The sequence below is a fragment of the Halictus rubicundus genome, chromosome 4 (genome assembly GCF_050948215.1).
Source record: "Halictus rubicundus isolate RS-2024b chromosome 4, iyHalRubi1_principal, whole genome shotgun sequence".
In the NCBI taxonomy this organism is placed as follows: domain Eukaryota; kingdom Metazoa; phylum Arthropoda; class Insecta; order Hymenoptera; family Halictidae; genus Halictus; species Halictus rubicundus.
Window position 1 is genome coordinate 13,710,749 of NC_135152.1, and position 24,049 is coordinate 13,734,797.

General features: G+C 43.1%; 4 protein-coding genes across 5 annotated transcripts in view; 2 read left to right on the top strand and 2 right to left on the bottom strand.

Annotated features, from left to right (window-relative positions):
* Positions 1-3,907: 3,907 nt before the first annotated feature.
* Positions 3,908-7,411, top strand: LOC143353862 (uncharacterized). Its single transcript, XM_076787466.1, has 5 exons — positions 3,908-3,959; positions 4,019-4,104; positions 4,222-4,373; positions 4,464-6,838; positions 6,920-7,411. Exons 1-5 carry the CDS (start codon positions 3,908-3,910, stop codon positions 7,198-7,200), a joined length of 2,946 nt encoding a protein of 981 aa, XP_076643581.1. The 3' UTR covers positions 7,201-7,411.
* Positions 7,412-7,929: 518 nt separating this feature from the next.
* The window catches only part of LOC143353582 (uncharacterized), a 385,968-nt gene continuing 369,848 nt past the window's right edge, over positions 7,930-24,049 (bottom strand). Inside the window, exon 10 of the transcript XR_013082169.1 lies at positions 7,930-7,948. The gene's annotated coding sequence lies outside the window, so the exon portion shown is untranslated. The remainder of the gene's footprint in view (positions 7,949-24,049) is intronic.
* LOC143353063 (uncharacterized) lies at positions 8,602-17,408 on the top strand. The gene is made up of 5 exons (XM_076786127.1): positions 8,602-8,754; positions 11,238-11,644; positions 12,181-12,573; positions 14,235-14,642; positions 16,909-17,408. The coding sequence occupies exons 1-5, from the start codon at positions 8,608-8,610 to the stop codon at positions 17,387-17,389; spliced, it is 1,836 nt and encodes a 611-aa protein (XP_076642242.1). The 5' UTR covers positions 8,602-8,607; the 3' UTR covers positions 17,390-17,408.
* Cad74a (cadherin 74A) overlaps positions 18,962-24,049 on the bottom strand; it is a 110,448-nt gene continuing 105,360 nt past the window's right edge. For both annotated transcript variants that reach the window (XM_076786989.1, XM_076786988.1), the window contains 3 exons: positions 22,482-22,776; positions 20,485-22,129; positions 18,962-20,022 (listed from right to left, as the gene is read on the bottom strand). In XM_076786989.1, the coding sequence (XP_076643104.1) occupies positions 19,812-20,022; positions 20,485-22,129; positions 22,482-22,776 (2,151 nt within the window). In that variant the 3' untranslated portion in view covers positions 18,962-19,811. The remainder of the gene's footprint in view (positions 20,023-20,484; positions 22,130-22,481; positions 22,777-24,049) is intronic.

A 24,049-nucleotide genomic window follows, 5' to 3' on the forward strand; every position in this document is an offset into this window, starting at 1 on the left:
GAGCTAGATTTTGTCTTGATTCTCTGCGAAATAAAGGCGAAAACTTGAAGCACGTTTCTGGAATCAGAATTCATAATATCGATAATACAGAGCAAAAAATGTGACAAGTTTAGTCATTAAGACCCGTCGGATCAAGACCAAGACGGATCTTAAGTCTGTGAATGGAAATTATTAATTAACAAGTCACGTGACTACCCCGGGCCCTTAAGAAACCACCACCACAGCACTTTGGACTTTTTCATCGGCGTTCTTCGTCGGTTTCACGGCGGTTAGACGTTGTTACGTGGGTGAAGCGTTCAGGACACGGACGAGATAACTCGCCTGAAGACTTTCTCCTATGTCGTGCTTCTTTTCGCGCATCGCGATCTGTGACAGAAGCCTGGCTCGCTTAATTCGACAGCACGCCTCACGAGAAATTTTCTGCAGCTGCGCGAAACGCGGGCCTTTCATCATTCTCGAAAACTGTCCTATTATTTCAGCACGATTTTCCATGGCACGAGCATTTAGACACGACGGGAGAGTATAAGAACGACCGTGCAGATATTTAACGGACTTTCAGTCCGTGGAACACACTACAAAGCTGCGGAATCATTTGTTTAACCCGGCTCTTTGAAAGCAGTATGCATATTCCCTCTTCCACAGATTCGAAGTCTGTGAGACGCTGAAACGGTGCAGAGTCATTTGTTTGAATCAATTTTCTCGAAACAATCGAACCATTGTGTACATTCTCTCGTGCAGCTTTTATTTCGAGATAAAAGGATAATTACGAGTAGAATTTTTCCGTAAAAATCCACGGTCTACTGGATAAATATTTCAGTGCACACGATTCAGGAAATACGCACGATATTAACAAATTTTATGGATTTGACATTTACGGCTTATAAAATCGTTCGCAGAAAGAATAAATGTCTGTCGGCTATAAAATGGACAAATATTCCTTAGGGATCCGAGATATTATTTTCAAAATAAATTTCATACTTTAATATTCATTTCGCAAACGCGGAAACCCCGCGAAGTTTATAAATATCAGTTGACTTTTGTGTGGTATGATATCGACGGGAATTAAATCGATTATTTCAACATCGTTCACGTCCACGATACGTGACGGTTCGCAAGCATCGATGAAACAAGTCACATCAATTCCATATACGTCGAAATGGTAAACGATTGAAAACTCGTCGCGTGAGACGAGAATAAGAAGCAGTCGTTCAATTTACCTTGTTAATGAACGTTAATTGATATCTGCATGGCCCACTTCTGCTTCAGCACCGCGGAAAATGATTTTCTTTTCCCAAATGTTCGTGTTACGACAAACCCTAATTGACGCGCTCCGCCGTTTCTTTCGTAGTTTAACAAGCACGGGCATTAGCAGGCCACGAAGCGAGATAATTAGAAAGCCGTGCCCCGAAGACGCAGCTTCTCGCACTTTATTAGTAGCAAATACGCGACCCGCAACTCTCCATTATGCAAGACAACATTTTTTTTTTTCTCTTCGCCTGGCATAGTTAACCGTTGCCGTTCACCCATTAAAGCAGCCTCGCGGCACTGCGCCGGCCAGCTGACAAATTGGCCGATGCTGAAGCGAAACAACAAATTTTTTTTTTTTCAATCAATTAAACTTCCGCTAGCCTTACACCTTAAACTTACACCTGTCTCGCTGAAAGATTAATGAAAACACCGCGGACACGAGCAATCGTCCTAAATGGAGGACGCGCGATTGCTCAAACCTTTTGGCGGCTCGGTATTTTTTCCATTTGACAGTGTTAACAGTAGCAACACGGTATTCAGAAGAGGCAGCCGCGGATGGCTCTCGGTTGCGACAGAATTTTGCACCTCGAGCCTCGCGAATTGCTCGCCCATAGAAAACTGTTGTAACATTCGTTCCTCGGTGTGACCGGAGGCCACGGATCTTCGCGCACACTGTTACCGCTTTCTCTAGGTGTAAATAAATGGTCGTTGAAATGATCAATTGTTTACATTATTCGTACGAACTCCCCGAGTTCGCCTGGCGACTCCTCAAATTTATGATTGCCGAAGCTGTAATTACCGGTCACGTTCAAAAATACTAGAAAAGAAACATTGAAATTAGACATTTCTTTTTTCTTGATTTACAACGCCGTTGGATATCTACTTGCGGTTTCGTTAATGTTAGAGGTCTGAAGAAAGCGACGATCTGTTTATTTTGATAGCGATCGCAGCAGCGTTCATTGTACTACCGCGGTACAACTGTTTGTCATGAGCGACATGGTAACCTTATAGTAGCCTCGATAGAACCAGTCCTGCGGTAACTAGACACTTCCTATCTACTGTCCTCTTCTTTCACGCTGCAACCGTGTACGACAATTGTATTCTCAAAATAAGAAGCTGCATACTCTGTGTACCAATCGGCAATCCGCTCTCGCTTTCATTGGAGGCGCAGTGTAATTGAAATTTGGAGGACTGATTTCATGTTTTGAGATGGTGTATAAAGTGTATGTACTACATAAAATGTCACTTAAATTTTACCACCTAAATGTAACCAAGAATAGGAGATCACCTGGTACACATATGTGTATTAACACGTTCAATGCCCCGTCACCCATATGTTTTAAAATTAATTTTTAATATATTTTGATATAATATATTTGATATACTTTAATATAATTTTAATATATTTTTTTATATATTCATTGCACTAAACTTGATTAGGATCTGTAACACGCAAGAAAGTTGGAGGATTACTCAGTATCGTACATTTAATTTTTTGCAAGTTTTATTTCATTGACTTACTTTGATTTTATGGAAGTTTTGGGGTTTCTAGTTTGGCGATCAAAGTACAGTACTCAATATTCTACAGTTTTTACGGTACTTAGACTGTAGAATGCTGAATCGAATTTTATTAAAACTAATCTATCACAATGATGCTTATTAAGATAATAGATATTGGGTTGAAAGATCATAGTTGTTTATCGCTAAGAAAACAAGCGAGACACTGTTGAAGAATCGTGCAACTTGTCAGGTTCCCTCGCGTTATGGTAACAAACGGTGTCCCTGGAATCCTCCTTGAGCAGGAAGATTTATTTATCCGCGTTTTCTGGCAGACGCCTCGGGAAACCGTGAGATCTCAAAATTTCTCAAGAAATGGTAACCTTGCGATCTGTATCGCGGACCGTAGACCGTCGTGACACCACCAATACATTAGAAGCCTTTCACATACTGGCGAAAGACAGTGAGGAGAATCTTCTCCCCGTGGCGGCGCGCGGATCCCTCTTTATAAATTATACGTCTAAAGGTCACTGGACGTTTCTTCGAGCCAGAACCATCATTCGTACCGTGTTCGCAAACGATTTCGCAAACGGATAAAACGGTTTTAATTTTCTGGACAACGAGGCCTCCGCTCCGGTACGAGCTCCCACTGATTTATGAACCTCTGCTCGAACCTGCGAATGATAATTTGCGATGGCGGGCGTCGAGCAGCTGTCCGCTCGATTAGACGCCATTCGATCCGAAACGTTGCGTCGGATGGAGCTCCGAGTGCTTGCTCGCGGTGGTCTCGCTTCGACAATCTGGAGTCTGAATCTCGTATCAAATTGCCAGCAACGGACAGAATATTTGCATTTAATTGTTCCGGAGCAAAAAGTGCACCAAGTTCCCGCGAGAGACTAATTAGAGACCGAAGCGAAGAAGACAGAAAAGTTACGAAATCATGATACGAAGTTTACTTCGCGAAGTATAATTGGTTGTACCGCACGGCGATATGAACAGCCGCGATTTTACAATATGTTAGTTTTAATGAACGATCCCGGGAGAAAATTTGGGTATAGCTCGAGCTGAATCATGTAGCCTCCCAGCGTCGAGTAGCAGTTAATCAATTGAGAGTGCGTTGCATTTCGCACGGACGAACCTTTCACGATCATTGGTACATCATATGACGTGCTATGTGGTTGAGATCCATTACATAAGAGGCTTGTGGGTGAGGCGTGAGATAATCCCACGAAGACGGTCTTCGATATATGTATTATAATCGATTACGTGGCAGTCCGTGACTTAATTTGCTTCGGACCCGCGGCGTTGTTAATAGAGGTCACTGTCGCTAGTTCTGCGTTTTCTGAATGGGCGTGCTTCGTGAGTTTCAATGGTGTATATCGCAACGCTTTCTCGCCTTGACTATTAGTAACATTTCAAATACGCCAAACGCTGGAGCAGTTCTACAACATTTCGGGCATTTATGGTATTTTTCAGCGTATCCTGTGGATTGCCACGATAGTGGCAGCGCTCTCCATATGCTGTGCGCAAGCATCCAATGAGAGAAGCAAAAGGGCGATACTAGGAAAATCTAGTTTCGGAGGATACAATTATGAAGAGCCAGCCACCAAGTTCACCTTACCACCACGGTAATATTTAGAGGAATTGTAATAGTACGTGATAGGATATAATAATGCAACGAAACAAATTTAATCGTTTGTTATGTACTATCTTTCTAGCCCCACGCAACCACCAACTAGACCAACGGCGACGCCAACGTATCACTTTGAGGATACAACTCCGCGGCACACACCACCAACGAGACCTACCGCGGTTACTAGACCATCGACGGGGTACACGTATCCATCGCCACCGAAAACAACAAGTAGACCCCCTACATTTACGTATACGCAAGCACCTGTAGATTATACGCAGACGCATGGACCAACACCACCTAGGCCGCCACCTACAACGCCGCACATACCTACCTCTAGACCACCTGTGACTGGATATGATTATTCACCACCGAAACAACCACTACCATTACCGCCAAGCAGACCTGAATTTCCACCAGGACCTCCGAGGCCACCATCCCCACCACTACCTCCGAGTAGACCGGAGTTTCCACCAGGACCACCAAGGCCACCATCTCCACCACTACCACCGAGTAGACCGGAGTTTCCACCAGGGCCACCAAGACCACCATCCCCACCACTACCTCCGAACAGACCGGAGTATCCACCAGGACCACCAAGGTCACCATCTCCACCACTACCCCCGAGCAGACCAGAATTTCCACCAGGACCACCAAGGCCACCATCTCCACCACTACCTCCGAGCAGACCAGAGTTTCCACCAGGACCACCAAGGCCACCATCTCCACCGGTAATTCCTAGCCGACCATCAACTGGATACGATTATCCAGTACCATCACCGACATTCCCGCCGCAGACGCCACCACATTTCCCTCCAGCTCCAACACAGCCACCATTTAGACCATCTCCACAACCACCGAAGCCTCCAACACCTTACTTCCCGCCAGCCCCAACACAGCCACCATTTAGACCATCTCCACAACCACCGAAACCTCCGACACCTTATGTGCCACCTCAATCGCCATCGACACCTTACCTGCCGCCATTCCCAACACAACCTCCAGTTAGACCATCTCCACAACCACCGAAACCTCCAACACCTTATGTGCCACCTCAATCGCCATCGACACCTTACTTGCCGCCATTCCCGACGCAACCTCCAGTTAGACCAACGCCACGACCGCCACAACCACCCACTTACCCAGTGCCACAGACATACCCACCACCACATTTCCCACCTTCTCCACCCCAACCACCTACGAGACCACCTTTCCAACCTTCTCCACCGCAGCCTCGGCCTCCATCCCCACCAGTAACCCCAGCAAGACCACCAGGATATTATTATCCGACGCCGTCACCAACATTCCCACCACCATCAAAAACACCACCGCACTTCCCCCCTTCTCCTCCTCCTACCAGACTTCCACCTCCACATCCACCTACCCCATATTTACCACCGTCTCCACCACAACCTCCAATTAGACCTCCTACACCACAACCACCGAAACCTCCAACACCTTATATACCACCAGAATTACCTCATCGTCCACCGCAACCACCAATTAGACCTCCTCCTCCTCCACAACCACCGAAACCTTACGTACCACCAGAATTACCTCCTCATAGGCCACAACCACCGATCAGACCTCCACCGCAGACACCATCGACACCTTATCTTCCACCACAGCCACCAACCAGACCTCCTCCTCCTCATCCACAACCACCATATCCACCACAGACGCCATCGACACCTTATCTTCCACCACAGCCACCAACCAGACCTCCACCTCCTCATCCACAACCACCATACCCACCACAGACGCCATCGACACCTTACTTACCACCTCAGCCACCAACCAGACCTCCTCCTCGTCCACCATCGCCGCAGCCACCAAGGACGCCAACACCTTATCTGCCACCTTTCCCAACACAGCCACCAACCAGACCTCCTCCTCCACCACAGCCAACACAACCACCAACTAGACCTCCTCCTCCTCCACCACGGCCAACACAACCACCGAGAACCCCGTCCACCAGACCTCCAAGACCTCCAACGCAACCCAACACCTACCTACCACCCGACCAGCATACATCGAGACCAACTTACGGTCCCACAACACACCCAGCAAAAAGGCCATCTTATGGATCCACTCCACCTTCTTACGGTCCACCAACAACGCCCTCTTACGGCACCACAGGAACTCCTTACAGGCCCACCTCTCGACCCACAACATCGTACCCAACAACAAGACCTACCTACGGTACACCCCCTCATCCTCCAACGCGGTTCCCAACGACTTACCTACCACCAGAACCTACAAGAACCACTTCGTCGTATGGTACCACTCCCCGAGTGACATACCCAACCACAGCTAGGCCAACCGTGACCTATGGCACCACTCCTAGACCAACTTACACTACTTCTAGACCAACTGTTACCTATGGCACCACCCCTAGACCAACCGTTAGTTATGGCACCACACCAAGACCAACTTACACCACCTCTAGACCAACCGTTAGTTATGGCACCACACCAAGACCAACTTACACCACCTCTAGACCAACACCCACTTATCGTCCCACGACTCACATTACTAAAGGGCCATCCTCTTACCTGCCACCAATCAACGGCGACAAACCAAGCACTCGTCCCGATCCGTACCTTCCACCCTCGAGTCCAACACCGCCGAGGGTCACCGTGACCCCGCCACCGCCACCCACGCCCATATACACTATCACGCCGACGTCAACCGAGCATACTCCAACGCCAACTGGCAACCCAGCGCCACCGCCGACTCTTCCACCAACCACGAAGAGACCTATCGGCTACTACTACCCGGTACCGGAGAACCCGCTCGAATTGCCACCGTTCGTCCGATGATGGGGCCCCATTGATTGGGCGGTCCACGAATGAACTGACAGTCGCGAACTGCAATCACTCTTTTGTAATTTTTATACATATAAATACATGTAAAGTAAGAGTTATTTATGGATCACAGGATAGGAGGCAGGATACACCGCGGTCCAATGGGTAACGCTAACGCGATAAGCCGACTAAACCAACCGTCGATTTAATTGTCAGTTACTTGTATCAAGTGCGCGTGTCTAGGTCGTAGTAACACTGTGACGACTGTGAAAAGCGAATAAAAATTTCCCGCGGTTATGATCACCGTTCGATGTTTCTGATCGAGCATCGACGGGTATCGTGTGCTGTTTCGTTGAATTCTATTGTGTATGACCGGCACGGTTAAATAAAGTTTGTACAAAATGTAAACGCGGTGTCGTTGCTCCCTGTCGGTGAAAGACGTAAAAGTTAGAAAGGGAAGATGATGCCTGGCTGGATCGGCAGATTTCTATTTCGCACCAGCTCGGACAATGTCACATATTATTATTCGATAATAGCGTTCTCGCCGAGGAGAGAAAGCCTTTCATTCGGCGCTTACGCTCGATTTCGGATCACTCTTGATCTTTTCCACTCGGGCAAACCGAAACGACAGCGGAGACACCCGATTCGCCAGAGGGCCTCGAGAGTCACCTTTCCGCCTACGAGATCCTCCACGTCGCTCATGAATATTAATGATTATGAAATACGGTTTTGCATAAAATAGCACTCCTGGATGACGCGCGTCCTTCGGACGTCGCGCGTGTACCTTAAATGTACTTTCACGATGAAATAAAAGTCCTTTGACAGCGTGCGATTGTTGACGTTTCGAGTTAACGTTAGTTTTTTGTGAGATCGTAGAGATCGTTTTGGATCCCGGTAAATTAGAAGAAAGGGATGGTGCGCATCCGGCGAGGAAATCGCGCTGACACAATGACATTGACATTCACTTCTCGATCCTCATGGCGTAGCAAGTAGCCCATAACCCGGCTCCTACCTACCATAACGAGCCTCCCCCACGTACAAAGAAGTTTTCTAGCCTCGTGATAGAATCGCCAGTGAAAACTCCGTGGCGCGAAATGAGAGCTCGTTAGTTGCATATGGAGGTTCGGAAGAATACGGCGTTCTTGCGAAAACAGAGGCCGCGAAACGATCTCTTCGTTAGTTGAAAGTCAATCGAACAGCGATCGACCATGATCGTTTTCGGTAAACCGTGATCGTTGTAAAATCGAATCTTCGTTGCCCGGTACGGTAGCTGTCTGTGGAGATTCTTCGATGTTAGTCGCATGGGATTTCCCACATTTTTGCAAGTAGTTCTTCGAGTGCACGGTTCGCCGGTTCGAGTACTTCAGACATCGCCAATGAATGGTTACGGAGGATACGAGTCGAGAGATTCCGCGAAAGGACATGCTTGAAACCGAACGAAGAACTGCGATTAGTATATCACAGCTTGGACTCTATTCTGATCACAGTGATCGAGATACTAGGAGCCGTTACGGTATCATTACGAGGAAATTCGCGATTGGAGTTATGGTGGTGGTTGCAGTGGTACTGGTGAGTATGTGCACTGGCATTATGCAAAGCTTAATTGAATACGGTAGGCGAATCGCGGGAATTATTATCATTGTATTGTCTCTTATGGAAATCTTAAATTATTGTTATAGTTTGCAGACTGTGAAGACTCTTTTCTTGCAAATTCTTACAACGACGCTCTGGAATGTTATTCTAGCGACGTTCGTTGGAATTGGACAATATTTCAACAATTTTATTTATGAAGGAGATGTTCGACTTCTCTGAAGATTATTCAGAATCTTTATAATTCTTCATAGAAATATAATGGCTGTCTTTTGCTTGATAACAGTGTTTTCTTATCATATTTTCATGGTACACGACAAATTCATTCACTGAATATGTCAATATCATCTTAACTATTAAATCACTATCAACAACTAACAATAGACAGTCTTCACACTTTCCACTTTACATTACTATATAATTATCCCATTGAGTGAAAAGTTCAAGTCAAAATTAGAGTTACAACGACCAAATCTGTCAATTAATGACAAAGGTAATTCAATAAATTAATAGGAGAAAGATAGAATGGTATCAATAGGATTCTTTGAACCAACCAATCAGAAGTTCGTACGCTTTCGCTTAATGTTTGCAAAACGCTCGGTCTATGAATCGCGCTATTTGCAATAACGAGGATCAGTTTCTGGAATTACGAAGTATTACACAATCTATTGATCTCGGAAATGACGGTATCGCATTCTTCCCGCTGCTACACCCATCCGGTTCAACGACTTCCTCGGCGTGATGGAAGATCATTATCCATCGCTCATTAACAGTTCACTGCGTCGGATCGTGTCTAAACGTTATCCGGTGTTCATATGTTTGCACGATTTAACGTGCGCTCATCAGGGGTCGATAAATCCTTAATTAACACAGGATGACGTAAATAGAAATTCCGCGTGTAATTAATGATTAATGGGAACGCCAGCGACGGAGTAATTCAATCGGGGCAACGCGAAGCGAATTTTTAATTGCTCGAAAGTTGATCTAGAAAACTGTATCGCTGAATTCGTTAGATCCATATTGAAGTGATACAGATCATTAAACGGAATACCATGCAAATTTGCGTATCAGTTTAAGAGACTCGGTACAAACATTGGTAACGCTCCAACAATTAACACTCTAAACATCTGATGTTTAATCTGGTTGGATCAATGATAAATAAAATCAACATTTACTTTCGATTCGATAGTCGATTTAATTCGCGGTGCAGGGTCGCGAAGAATGGTTCATAAAATGGGAGATAAGTTGCATGTTTGCAGTGCAATTATCGCACAGAGAATGTGCAACCAGATAAACGGCGATAGTCGGTTTGACAATGGCGGTGATTTCGTTAAAAAGTAAAGCTTTCGTCCCTTTGTGTCTTAACGAGGCGCCATTGCGGAGAACAATGGGCACAATTACATCTCGCCGAGTTTTCTCCCATGATTAATGTAACAGGCACACCGCGGCGATGTTAAAAATCACAATTTCACCGCAGATCTCCGCATAACCCTTCCATGCATGGCGAGCCAAGCGTCAAAGACGATTTCTGCGTGCTTCACATATAGGGCGTTAACTGTGTTTTGACACGAATTATGTTTTGAAACGACTGTGACGTCAATCCCATTAGAAATCGACAAACAAACGAAAACGAAGCAGCAGCACGTTCTGTCACAAAAACGTTCACAGAATTTTCATAAATCAGCAATCACAATTATTAATACTTTCGCACGGGGCCATTTCTGACGCAACGCGAACTCGCAACACTTCGCAAAGTCATATTATCGTAAAGGGACTATAACTGTTCAACCAATTGCAATAGCTCTGAAAATAAAAATTGTCTGCATCAATTACACGAAAGGAAAGTTGCATAAAAATCGATTTCTTCTCGTAACAATTTTAATAGGTTGTAATCAGTGTACCGGTGATATTAACCCTTTGCACTCGGCGCTATTTTCATTCTAAAACTAAATTTTTCTTCCGTCTTGGAATATTTTCATTTTATTCATGCGAAACTAATCCGATTACCACATATACTAATTAAATGTTTAGTAATCTATTAAATAGAAATTTTGTAATGTAACAAATATTTTGTAATATTTTTTGTAATTTCTTTGAAATAATGCCATAATAATTGCAAGTGGTGCATCAGAGTCACCGCTCGAGTGCAAAGGGTTAAATGCATAAAATCCACAGTCTAATTGTAACACAGCTCAAGATAAATTGAACATTTATAACATTAAAGGACCATATATGTGTTATTCAACGCGAATGTGTTAAAACTCTGTTTTCGACAGCAGCAGATTTTCTAACAGCTACAAAAATGAGTTGTGGTCATACTGTGTAGGTGCTTTAATTAGAGAAAGCATATTAATATTATTTTAATGTGCTCAGCGTTCCGGCACATGCAAATATTAAATGTTCCACCTTCATTGTGGAAATAATTGACCCAGATGGACGGTTCGCGATTTTTCAAATTGCAGGTCGGGATATTTTTATACGACTTCGCATCGGCCACAGCTGCGAACAGCAAAGTCAATCAGGAGTCGAAGCATATGCACATATTGCAGCACCCCTTGAAGAAGCCGACGAGCGCGAACGTCGCGAAGAAGTTCTTCAACTCGACGTACGCGTCCGAGACAAATTATTCGACGAGCGATCCTGTTTACATTCAGGATCGATCCGACGATGGGAACACCGGGAACATTTATCCTTACTACGGCGCAGATAATAATAAGGTGTCCGACGCGGAGCTGAGGTCGCAGAATCTGAACAACTACAAATTACGGAAAAGAGTGTTGAAGTCCGTGGAAAGGAACGGCGAGGAGTCACCCGCGGAGGGCAAACAGTTGTTCGACAATCATGCTGCTGTTTACCGCGTCCGACAAAGGTATGATAAACTGTTCGCAGTCTTCTCTCGATCTCCAAACGACTGTACAATTCATAAATCAACGAAATCGTTCATAACCGTTGCAACATCCCACTCGTTATTTAAATGACAGGAAATTAATGCGCACGAAAGATGTTTCGATCATTTCAAATATTTTTCACAAAATGAGAAAGAACGTGTGAAAGTGTTTTTACATAACATTCATAAATCAAGTTCGTGCCTTTATTCGTGGAATTTAATAAAATTTCCCCGGCACACGCGTACACTGCACGCTGATAATTAAGGGAAATTAATTTAGATCCAGTATTTTGCATCTGTTGTTGGGTTGCATAATATGTAGAACAGAAGGCGTAGGATTTATTTCGCACATTTGTGACCTTAGATCTAAAATATTACTTTTTCATTGGAGATGAATTGTAGATGTCTTCGCACGCCTCCATTAATGCATATTAATATGTTGAGCTGAACGAATCTAAAAACTTCTGTATTCCTTTACATTATAAATGAACCGTGAACGTTAATTAATATTCACGCAGACCCAGGCACCCGGGATCAATGGATGATGATGAAACCTCCGAAGAGAGTCGTCCAACTCCATTCCACTGGGAGCTGAAGTCGAACCAACCAACAGCTTTCAAACGGCTTAGATATCCTCAATTGACTCAATACAGATATCCGTATACGTCGAGGAGCATCCAAGACATCATTAAATACCTGACGAACGATGCCGAGCTGCCGAACAGAGGCATTAAGTTCACCGGAGTTTATGTGAACCCAAAAAAATACGACATGGCGTCTGATATGGGCGAGATGATGACAAACAGCGATAGATCAGAGGAAGATGATAGTTACTCGAACGAGGATCCGTTTTATCAGTACAAACCGAAACATCCAGGGGATGTCAATCTATTGGCTACGTCCAACGTTAGGTCTGTATAATAACGTTCATACTTAAATTGGATCGTCAGACAGGTCTCAAACATTGCAGGAATTGTTTAAATGTATCTACCAGTACCCACAAGGTGGCTAAAGATAATGCATAATTGATTTGATAGATTTTATTATATCATTAGGAAGGTTTGAAGTAAAGCTTTTGGATAATACTGAAGAAGAATCTTGAACTTCTCTGAGAATTCAGTATCTAATGTAATAAGAAGAAACGCGTAAAATCAATGAATAATCGGGATTGTATTATAGACATCTTATCGCGCATTTTGTATAGAGAAAATGAAAAATTAATTTTGCTCAAGATGTAGTTTAACACTAGAACTACCGAGGAATAAATGCGACTGAGGTATATTGCGTTGTAACAGTGACAAGACTGTGCCCATTCATACAACTTTTATTGTAATATGTGCTTCGGTGAAGAGGTTCATTAAAAAATTTCCGATAAAAACATTTTTACAATTTCAGTAATTGTAAAAGAATAAATTAGGAACCAGTTATTTTGACTGGTCCGGTAGTTCTAGTGTTAAGACTTTATCACATAACAAAAATTCATGAATTTATTGGAATTCTTATGAAACAGTGAAGCTCGTTTTTAAACGAACAATTAGTGAATCGTAGAATTCAAATGTACAATTTCTTTTCTGTTGATTTTAGTAAACGGGAATAATTTGTTTTTGGGTCCTTGCTATTTTCGCACTGAAATTTCATTTTCCTTGCTAGAAACATGGTCTAATGGAACAGTTAGTGTTCCTTCTCGAGAATATCTCGAGAAATTTTATAATTGATTTCAGATCAATTGATTCTCGAGAAATTTCAATTTAGGAAAATTCTTATGAATCTCATTTATTTTGTAACATATAAATTCTTAAATTCTTATTTAAAACTTTAGAAAAACTGAGTACTGAATTGAGTAATGAGTTTCTTGTTATTATTAAAGAAGAAATATCTAGAAGAAGAGATAAGATTGCTGTATCCCTTATAAAATATCTGCATAATCCAGGATCTCTGCAAAAAGATTCAGAAGATACATTTTTTTATTTAACATCCAAGGCAGATACGTATAAAACGGCAAAACAAATTCTAAGCAGACTTTTTGGAAAATATAACAACGGTTCTTATGAAAATAGTGAAAAACTTTCAGATTCTCAGAATGGGGAACTATCACTGGAAAAACAGTTAGAATTAGAAATTGCAGATAGCCTTCAGGAATTTAGTGTCAAGAGTTTAACGGCAGAAGAAAATAAATTCCGGACTCTAACAAAGGAATTCCAAATTTTTGAGTCCGCTGAAAAAAGGACACCCAATCTTCAGCAACTTTTGGATGTTCTGTATACGATAAAGCCAACATCCACACAAAATGAAAGAAATTTACGGCTACAGATTTTGTTACAAAAAAAAAAGAAGTAGATTGTCTGATTCTACATTAGACGCATTATGCTTCTTGAGAAGTCATTTCAAAAGAAAAGCGTAATGTTTCACTTTATAAAAGTTTGGTCAAAGTTTCCCAAAATTTTTTATTTTATTAAAATTTCTTGAGAATTCTCGAGAATTCTCATTTCTCGAGAAATGAAAAATGTTGAGAAATCAGGAACACTAGGAATAATGATGGAATCGTTAATTAAAAGTTGGCGGGCCATTTCAGGTTCGCTCCAACGGGCTTGCAGAGGTACAATTCTTACTACGACGGATATGGCAGACCCGTGAACTATGTGGCGCAGCCAGTGTCAGCGGTAGAGTCGCAATATGAAAATGCGGCTGCCTATAATCTCCCTAAGCGACGCAAGCCGAAGCCGTTCAGCGTGATGCTGGACATTTACCCGATCACTGACATTATAGATCAGAACAAGAAGAACACCAGACCGAAACAAGTCCCATCGGACGATTACGACATCAGGCGACCGATTCAGCCTAACAGAGGGCCGAAGTTCTATGCCCCGCTCCCGCAGCCAGTCCTAGCATTGCCTAACCAGCCAATCACCGACGAGGAGGAAAGGCAGCAGATGATATTCCATTTGAACTTGTACCCGAAAAGGAAGAACAAAATGACCAGGTAACCGGGGAAATTTATTTTGACAACCATTAGGCAAGGTTCGGGACCAGCCCTCGTGTGCTACTTTTGCGAACCAAGTTCTCGTCAAATCTTAATTCTCCAATGAATTCTTACATTATAATCTTCATGTTGCTACCCGAAATTGTCTATGATAACATTATACTTCCACAACTTGTTCTCATGCAACGAACGCAACTTAATTTGTAATCACTCAGAGAAGGTAGAAATCTGTTAAAACGTTGCTAATTGCCAAGAAGAATGCACATACAATTTTACGAACAAAAATTGAAAGTAGGTATAAATTTTCTACCCCGATTGCAAGAAACCGGAATGAAATAAAAATTTATTTACACTCTTACCAGTTTCAGTAGATCGAAAATAGCAGTATTTTGAAATCAGTCCGATGTACGTACTGTCCTTCATTTTATCATTAACGTTTTAAGTTTCCAGTCTAATTACAAGTCGTGGTTGTTGCTGAATTATCAAAGAAGCTATCGTAAGCTAGCTAGTTTATAAACAGCTGGATAAATTTTCAGAATACATTTATTGGCCAAGTCCCGGTGTCCACGGAATACGCTTTGATCGAAACAGGCGTCTGTTATGTCTATACATTATTTACAATCGATTGATAAAGTCCTGAAGCTTTCGAGCACACCGAGTACTCTCTACAGCCTCCTCTGCCAAGTAGAAATAAAATATGATCACCCTATTATCTACAAAGTAAACGGTAATCGTTCGACGAACACAGAATTCCTTTTACTTCCAGCGAATTGTTAACGATAAACTAGCTCTGACGAGCGAGGTTACGAAAGCGATCATAAGAGGCAACGGGTTAAACAAACACGGACAACACCGATCTATGTACCGTTGGATACTTCTACTTATATTAAATTACATAAAATTATCCTGGAATGTAAATTATTCTGCAAAACGATATCCACGGGTTTCCAATCTGGAGGTTATGCAAAATCGCTGAAAATTATGCAAATGCGCCACCCACACTATCCGAAGGATACAGCTCGGTGTGGATGCTTCCCCTAGTTTCGAGTTGCACAACTACGAGAACGGCACCACCGTCTCTAGATTTATTCCCGATTCGGAAATCGGCGACCTCTCGTCGCGTATCAGCCTGTAAATCGTGGCATCGTTTACAATGCCGCTCGCGGGGACGATAGATTTATCTGCAAAATCACCAGGAAGATCGACAAAGACTTTCACCGAACGAGCGGCGAGTGTGCACGATCGCTGTCGATTCGATAAGAAAAGAAATCAGAAAATCGAACGAAACCGGCGTTCCTCCGCTCGTTAACGACGACCACGTGAAATGTCACCGACTAAATTCGTTCCTTTCCGATGACCGAGTTGCATCACGGGATACCTGCCTCATTCGCCACCGTGGAAAACACCGTTCCGCGTTACACGGGAATTATGCGTCGTAAAGAACGCGAAAATGGCGACGACGCGACCCTAAAGTCGCCGATAATGGAACCTCGCGCGGAGAAGAATTTTTGTTTCGCAAAACGCCGATGACGCCATCTCCTTCGGCCATACAGTCTCAAAAATATTTCAGTCAAGATAATCACTGGCCTGCGAATTCCCATTTTTGTAGATTAGTTTATTGAAAACTCCGAGGCGCCACTAAAAATTGCCGCGAAAACATTCGAACCGCTGTTTGCGTTACTAAATTTTCTTCTATTGCAATAAATTGCTCGAAATTCAAACTAGTATTCATCAGTTTAATCATTAATCGCAGTTCGCCACGAGTTCGACTCGTTACCGTAAGGCCAGCGCCGTATGCAAATTCACACGTGCCATAAACGCATAAAAATGTCATCCGAGTAATTACTACATAGAAGAAAAAGTAAAGAAAGAACTGTCTACCGTTTTATGGCTAGTCTATGGTTTTTATTCGACTACGTATGCTCGAGCGTTCTTGGCCTTTTCACCGGCAAAGTAATAAAATTATCGAACCGTCGATAAATCGTTAATATTTATAAGATACTCTTACGCCTCGAAGAAGTCGAAAAGATTTTGAAAAGTAGGAGAGAGAATATATTCGGACAATTGCGCAAAACTTAGACGCTTTGGGAATGATTGTAATAATGCGATGCGAATATGCCACTTCGATTTCGGAGACGTACCGTCACCGAGATGATTCTTTGAGAAAGGTCATACGTTCTTAATCGGAATTACATTACATTCGGATGAGATACGGCTCCCGGGATTAATGAATTGATGTAATCGGCGTGTAACTTTCATTTTTCAGGCACGACATCATTCACCGGTCACAATCGATGGACGCGGAAGACCGACAGCAGTTCGTGAACAAAGTGTGGACACCTTTAGAGACGATCGCTAAACACCTGGCCGTCGAGCGGTCGAAGTTTACGGAGAACGAAAGTCCGGTCGGCTTCGCCTCGTCGCGTTATCAAGAAACTGTCCTTGACGGTAAGGACGAGAAGAAAAAGGACTCGTCGGGGATTAACGCTGACGATCCTAAGAAACCAGCCACGGTGCCGCCCAATCATAAATCGAGCGTCGAAGAGGACTATGCTAGCACTGAGAAATACGAGTACGAGGCGTTGAAAATCGTTGGTACCACCACTACGGAAAGCGAAAACGAGGAAATTACCACCATCTTGCCTGAGACGACCACCCTGAACGAGACCAAGCGCGATGATGCTGCGAAGGACCTCGACACCATTGAAGGATTCAAACGATTCGCCGAGACCGTGTCCAAAACTTGAAATCGAAGTGATTTTTCGAAAAAGCTGGACCCGACAAGACTGAATCTATTTATTTCAAATGGTTCCCCTAACTCTCGTGCAGTCCTCAGAAATAATTGCACTAGCGCTTTACACATTTTTGATTTACAGGTTAAACCGACAAATTATGTTATGATAGCATGTTTCAAAGAAATTTCTTATAAACATTATTCTGCCTTATTCTTTTTCATAAAGATACTTCTTCTAATACAAAAAGAAAATAACAATACTAACACTTTGCCAAAATAGAAACCTAAAAAATTCCATAAAATCAAAGTAAGTTATTTAATAAAATAAAAATTAAATGTATGATATTGAGTAGTCCTCCAACCGTCTTGCATTTTACAGACCCTAATCAAATTTGGTACAATGAATATATTAACGTAAAAATTCATTTTAAAATCTAGAAAAATAATTCCGTCACCCACATGACATGGCAGTCAACGTGTTAAAGCAGTACATTGTAACAAAACAAAATGGGTGAATTTTCACTTTGAGGAACGTGCGAGGGTTAAAAAATAATATATGTACTAAAATAAAAGTGATTCTTCAATCCTGAAAAACGCAATGCAATCTTGAAGACGCAAAAGAATAGAAATCTTTTTTTCCAAGGTATTCTAAAATAATCTGTTTTTAATATTCTTGGGCTTGAGAAGTGCTTTTCTTTCTAGGATTAACGAATGATGTAATCGTGCGGAATAAAAGCAGAAATAAAATTTGAATGGAATGTATCGGGTGGGATATAATGCTCGTCCTTGCTGTATCCTACCGTCAATCTTAATTAGCGATAAATAATGATTATTATAGATATTCACTGAAGGTCTCTTCTATTTCTCAGTTCACTGTTCCACGGGATCAAATTATCTACGGTGCTCCACCTCGCCTTGACATTTTCGTCGAGGGCGTTTAGAATCTCTCAAGATCTCGGCTCGTGCAATCCGTAAGATATTCGACGATCGAGAGATTGCTTAATAGGCCACGAGACCGTGGAAAAAAAAATCGGAATTCATCCGTTTGTACACTGTTAGAACCGTGTCGCGTGGAAGGTAAATAAATAATTCGGCAAAAGTTGCTTGAAGTTTATTTCGAATGTCTCGGTCAGTTCGATATCGATTATCAAAAATTGACGTATTGACCCTAATACGAGAACAATATCCCGATCGACACTATTTCTATTACCAGGCTTGTTAATTTTTAAGCGAACCATCAAAATAGACTAGAAAATATATTAGTTATTCATTCCTATTATTTATTTTCACTGAACTTGTGCTCGATGGAAATCAATTTTGCATCGTATTGAAATCAAGTATTCAGATCACAGTTAAACATCTGAGGAACTAGAAAGCGAATAAACTGAGTGAAATATTTTTGCTCTTTAATACAGAATGTCATAAGTGTAAATTTGAGATTGAATACTATTGTAGTCGATTGTATGCTTCATAAGAACTAGAATAAAATGAGTTCAACGGTGAATATCATTGAGTATAAGTCTTTGTTGAAGATCAAATAGTAGGAGTTGTAAAAGGTAAGAAATCGTCCATTGTCTTACAAAGAAATGTACAGATTTATTTCGCCCTTAGATGCTAAGTATATTACAAGAAAACGCCCGCATTTCTACGATATGTCGCGATCGATATTAGTAAGATTCGAGTACGGTCTAAGAAATATACAATTCACGCGAGATCCGCTTAAACTAAGAAATCCTGTCGCGTGTCACACGTGTCGCCGTATTTTGGCACGAACATTGCAATCTTACGTTATAGCACCATTCGTCGACTTCGTTGCACGATTCGATCTCGTGACTTCCTCCGCGACACTGTTCAATTCTCATTCTCGAACAGCTATAATACATTTCATGGACGACGTATGTACGATCCTCTCGTCTTCACTGACTCGCAAGCGCAACTAACAGCTCCTATCAAACGCAACAGTACGAATCTCCGTCTTTTTCCTAACAGTAAATCTCACCGGTTTCAATGGCATAGTCTTTCGATTCCATTCGTAGGATCTTTACAAGCTTCTAGCATAGCACTGCGAATATCGAAAATCCTCGAAATCATGACAATTTAAAATAACCATCCAGCATCTCTAGAAGACGGTTAAATAATCGATAAAAATCGTCGCGTTCATATATCGTTGTACTTTTCTTTGATTTCCACGTGGTCGCGGTATTCTATTGAGACCGATAAATAAACGACAGCACTGAGATCAATCATTCTCAACGTTTCTCCGATAATATTCAACTAATGCACCGGTTTATGAAACTTCATCGTCTACTATATTCTCCAACAAAAAAAAAAGGAGACACAATAACTGCATAAAACAGCGGTCCAAAGTTCCATGCAGTTGAATACAAATATTCTTCAGAGTTTGCCAAATCGCAGCCTGAGGTAAGCGTCTTCTTTCATGTTCTAGATTCAAGTGTGCTAGGGTGGTACAGAGTTGTGTCTGCGCCCCACTCGTAGGGACTTTCATGAGGACCCAGAGAAACCATGGTTCCTGGCCCAAGTGTAGTATGGGACGTGGCGCTGACCATTCCGGGACCGGAGGAAACATAGCTCAATGGCGGACGGGGCTGGTCTCGTAACCTTGCGTGCTTCACTTGACGTTTGTACCTGCAACAACACGAAGAAGCGTTGAAGAAACGTCTAGGAAACGTTATAATAATAATTCTTCAAAGACAAGTTACTTTAAACACGAATCGGGTTTCATTAAACGTTCCTTGAAGAAGGCCTGGCTTAGGTCTTCTGAAGCTAATTCAAGCTGTAAAGAGTTCTCAAGAATTCTAAACGTTCCTTGAAGAAGGTCTGGCTTAGGTCTTCCGAAGCTACTTCAAGCCGTGAAGAGTTCTCAAGAATTCTAAACGTTCCTTGAAGAAGGTCTGGCTTAGGTCTTCCGAAGCTACTTCAAGCCGTGAAGAGTTCTCAAGAATTCTAAAAGTTCCTTGAAGAAGGTCTGGCTTAGGTCTTCTGAAGCTACTTCAAGCTGTGAAGAGTTCTCGAGAATTCCAAACGTTTCACGGTCCATGATTTAAACGGATCCTACTCGAAAACAATATTGCCATGGGAAACACTCACTTGGCATGCATGCAGCAAAGAGTGCAGCTGGAAATGACTGTAGCGACGCCAACGAGCACAGCGATCGCCAGGACCCACATCTGCGTCATCGAGGCGTCGGCGCGAGCGACCAACGGGGCGCAATGTTGCACCTTCTCGACATGATAAGCCCTGTAAACCTTCTTCAGCTCCTCGTTCCTAGGATCCGTGAGCAGCGCCTTCATTTCGTCCAGATCGTACGTTTCCTTGCCGACCATCTGGAAGCAGGAACTGGTCGAAGAGAAGTCCAACGAGTTGTCCTCCTTCGAGTAGAACTGAGTGTCGTAAACGTTGACGCTGATCGGCAACGACAGAGCCTGTTGCACAGCCTTCTCGAAGTCCTCCAGAGTCTTCCTGACCTCTACCGGCGGTCTAGAGAAAACGAACTTCAACATGTCCCTGTCGCGAAGCAAGAAGATCCTCAAGGTCATATTCGTGTCTCTTCCGGTTGTGACAGAGTTGTTGGCGGAGATCACGATCTCCATGTAGCCGTCAGCGTAGCTGGACATGGATCCAGTTGTTCTTAGCTCGCCGGTCTGAGGGTTCAAGGACAGCTGGGAGGGAATCTCTCGCTTGGACATGGAGGGATCGACGAGGGATGCGAAGAACGCTTTGCTCATGCTGTATCTGATCGGTAGGGCGTCAGAGTCTGCATCGGAGGCCTCCAGCGTGATCAGGCTAGTGTCGATCGGAACGTTCAACCGGACGCCCAAGGTGATGTTCTGCTTCTTGAACGTGGGCTTGTTGTCGTCGGTGTCGAGGACCTTTATCAGAACTTGCCTCTCCGAGGGATCCTGCCGGTTGTAAGGTTTCGGGATGATGTCGGACTTCTTCGTGGAGTACGGGAAACACTTCACTGTCAGCAGATGGCGATCGACAGACTCTCGGTCTAGACGGCCATTGGATTTAATCACAGCCGAGTTATTCTCCAGACGCTCCACGACGAAGAGACCAGCTTCGTTTCCATACACGATCGAGTAATCGATCTTCCCGTTGTCGCCGATATCCTCATCGATGGCTTCTATCAATCCTACCTTCGTCCCCACTGGTTTCTCCTCGAAGATCGTTAGTTCTATCGGAGGGCTGTCCAGGCTCCTCTTGAAATATGGCTTATGGTCGTCTATGTCGTTTACTATCACCTGCAGCACCCTGGTTGCCTGCTGAGGAGGACTTCCCAGATCCTGAGCCACCAATATTAACGTGTAACTATCCTTCTGTTCGCGATCGAGCAACTTTCTCGTGGTTATCAAACCAGTCTCGCTGTTTATTCTGAAGGCGCTGGCGTCCTTGCCGAAGTTCCCGTCTTCCAGGAACTTGAACGTGATTTTACCGTTCGGGAGATTAGGATCGTCCGGATCCGAAGCCACCACTTGGAACACGGGACTGCCGATCGTCGAGTTCTCGGCTATGTGGGCAACCTCTTCTAACGTTGGTCTGATGAACAAAGGGACACCGTCGTTGCTGACCACGTCGCCGATGTACAAGATTAGAATCACGTCGCTGTCCAACTCTGGCTCGCCGCCATCTTGAGCTCCTATTCGCATGATGTACGGCTCTGTTCTTCCTTTTCCTGTCAGCGCCTTGGCGGAGAAGATCTCCCCTGTCGTGTGGTTTATTTTGAACAAGCCTGCAACATATAATACGTTGGTGTTGTTACTAGTTGTTTGTAAAATATAAATCATTTGACGGAATGAAGTAACATTGTTGAATTAGCTAGAGAGTCTTCTCGCGAAGACAATACGGTACCTGAGAGCTTAGTGCTACCGACAATGAGATTTCAAACTTTGTTCTCGCCAATAGAGTACTTTATTTTGTTCCCCTCAGGGTTATAATTCGTCTATCCTCACCCTCTTACCCTAACCTTACTTCTGTCTTGAAAATTGTCTTATTTTTCTATTATCTCTACCGCTTACATCTATTTATTAAACACGGTTTTTCATGCAGAAGTGCTGGAAAATGAAATGAATTGTGTTGCTCACCGTTCGCTTCGCCCTCGTCGATGATTTCGTAGTTGATCACCCCTCCGTTGCCTTCGTCAGGATCGGTCGCGGTGATATTGACAACGCTGACACGTGCCGGAGCATTTTCCGGTATCACGGCAGTATAGAACTCTTGCTCGAACGTTGGCGCGTTGTCGTTCACATCGAGGACGTCTATTGTCACCAAGGCTCTGGTGCTCCTCTGCTCTGCACCGCCTTGCGGCATGTCGGAAGCGACCACGTAGAAACGCAGAACCGATTGTTTCTCTCTGTCCAGTGTCGTGTTGGCGGCGATCTGTTAAGATTCATCGATGTGAGATGCATGCGAATATAAATTGTTTCGTTTAACTCCTCAGGGACAACGTCTGTTCATCGTACCGACCAGATCCTAAAGAAACTTTGGGAGAACGTAGTTATTAGGTACTTTTTGGTAAGGTGCAGCGGGGTAGATCCGTGCACGGGGCAAATCCGTAGTAGGCCCTTATTTATTCGAATATACGTTGCATTGTGCCAACTGTAAGGTAGAAATCTTCCTTTGGTTAGTATTCAATGATCAACATAGACAGCTGCCACGTACTCTGCGATTCCCGCGTTTAACTCGTTCGACAAAGTGCATGGTGTTTCCAGACGCAGAGCAACGATTGAGTTAAGCATTATGAAACGATAATTTAAGCAATAGTTTACAAATCTATGTGTTTTATCTTCGATAGGCACAGCGTATAGTGAGGTAAGTTTCCTTTATAGTAATAAGATATATCAGTTCTTTTATATTTTTTGATAAAATAATAGTCTAACCTGACTCAGGAAATATTTGAGCAAATTCGGACTATCCATCGGGGCAAAACCGCACTACAGTACGGATTTACCCAATGTTACATTTTAATTCTTACTTACTCAACTGTTTCGTTAAATTCCCTTCTTGGTAGGCATTTAATTTTGAATTTTTTAGACTGATAATACTTTTGCAACCCCACGATGGTCCAAAATTATGTAAAGAAAACAACACCGCACTATACAAAGGAAATGTTGGCTGAAGCATTGGCAGAAATTAAAGCTGGCCGAATGACTGTTTATGGAGCTAGTAAGCACTATAAAATACCAAAAAATACAATTAGTGACGACCAAGTAAGGTTAGGGTAGATTTTTAGAGGGTAAACCTGGCTTGCACTAAGGGAGCTTTATCCCCCCCCCCCCCCCACCAGAGAGTCCAGAGAAGCATAAAGCATTTAACCAACCTGCACTCTAAACAATAAAAAAAAGCTCTAATAGTTCCCGAAATATACAAGCAAATACGGTTCCGACCAGAAAGTGTGAGGGCTGCTTTCATCCCTCGAACATGAACTATGTTTTCGACAAAAATATGTGTTTAATATTTTTGCAAGAATTACGTCCTCGTAAGTTTGATTAAGATCTGGAGAAGTCACTTCGGAATCGTCCCTTGCGAATCAGTAAATTACTGTCAGTAAATTAGTCAGTCAATATAGTGAATTCTCGATATATGTCAACAGCGCGATACTGACATTTATCATCCAGGCCTTGGCGACATATATAGAGAAGTCACTGTACAC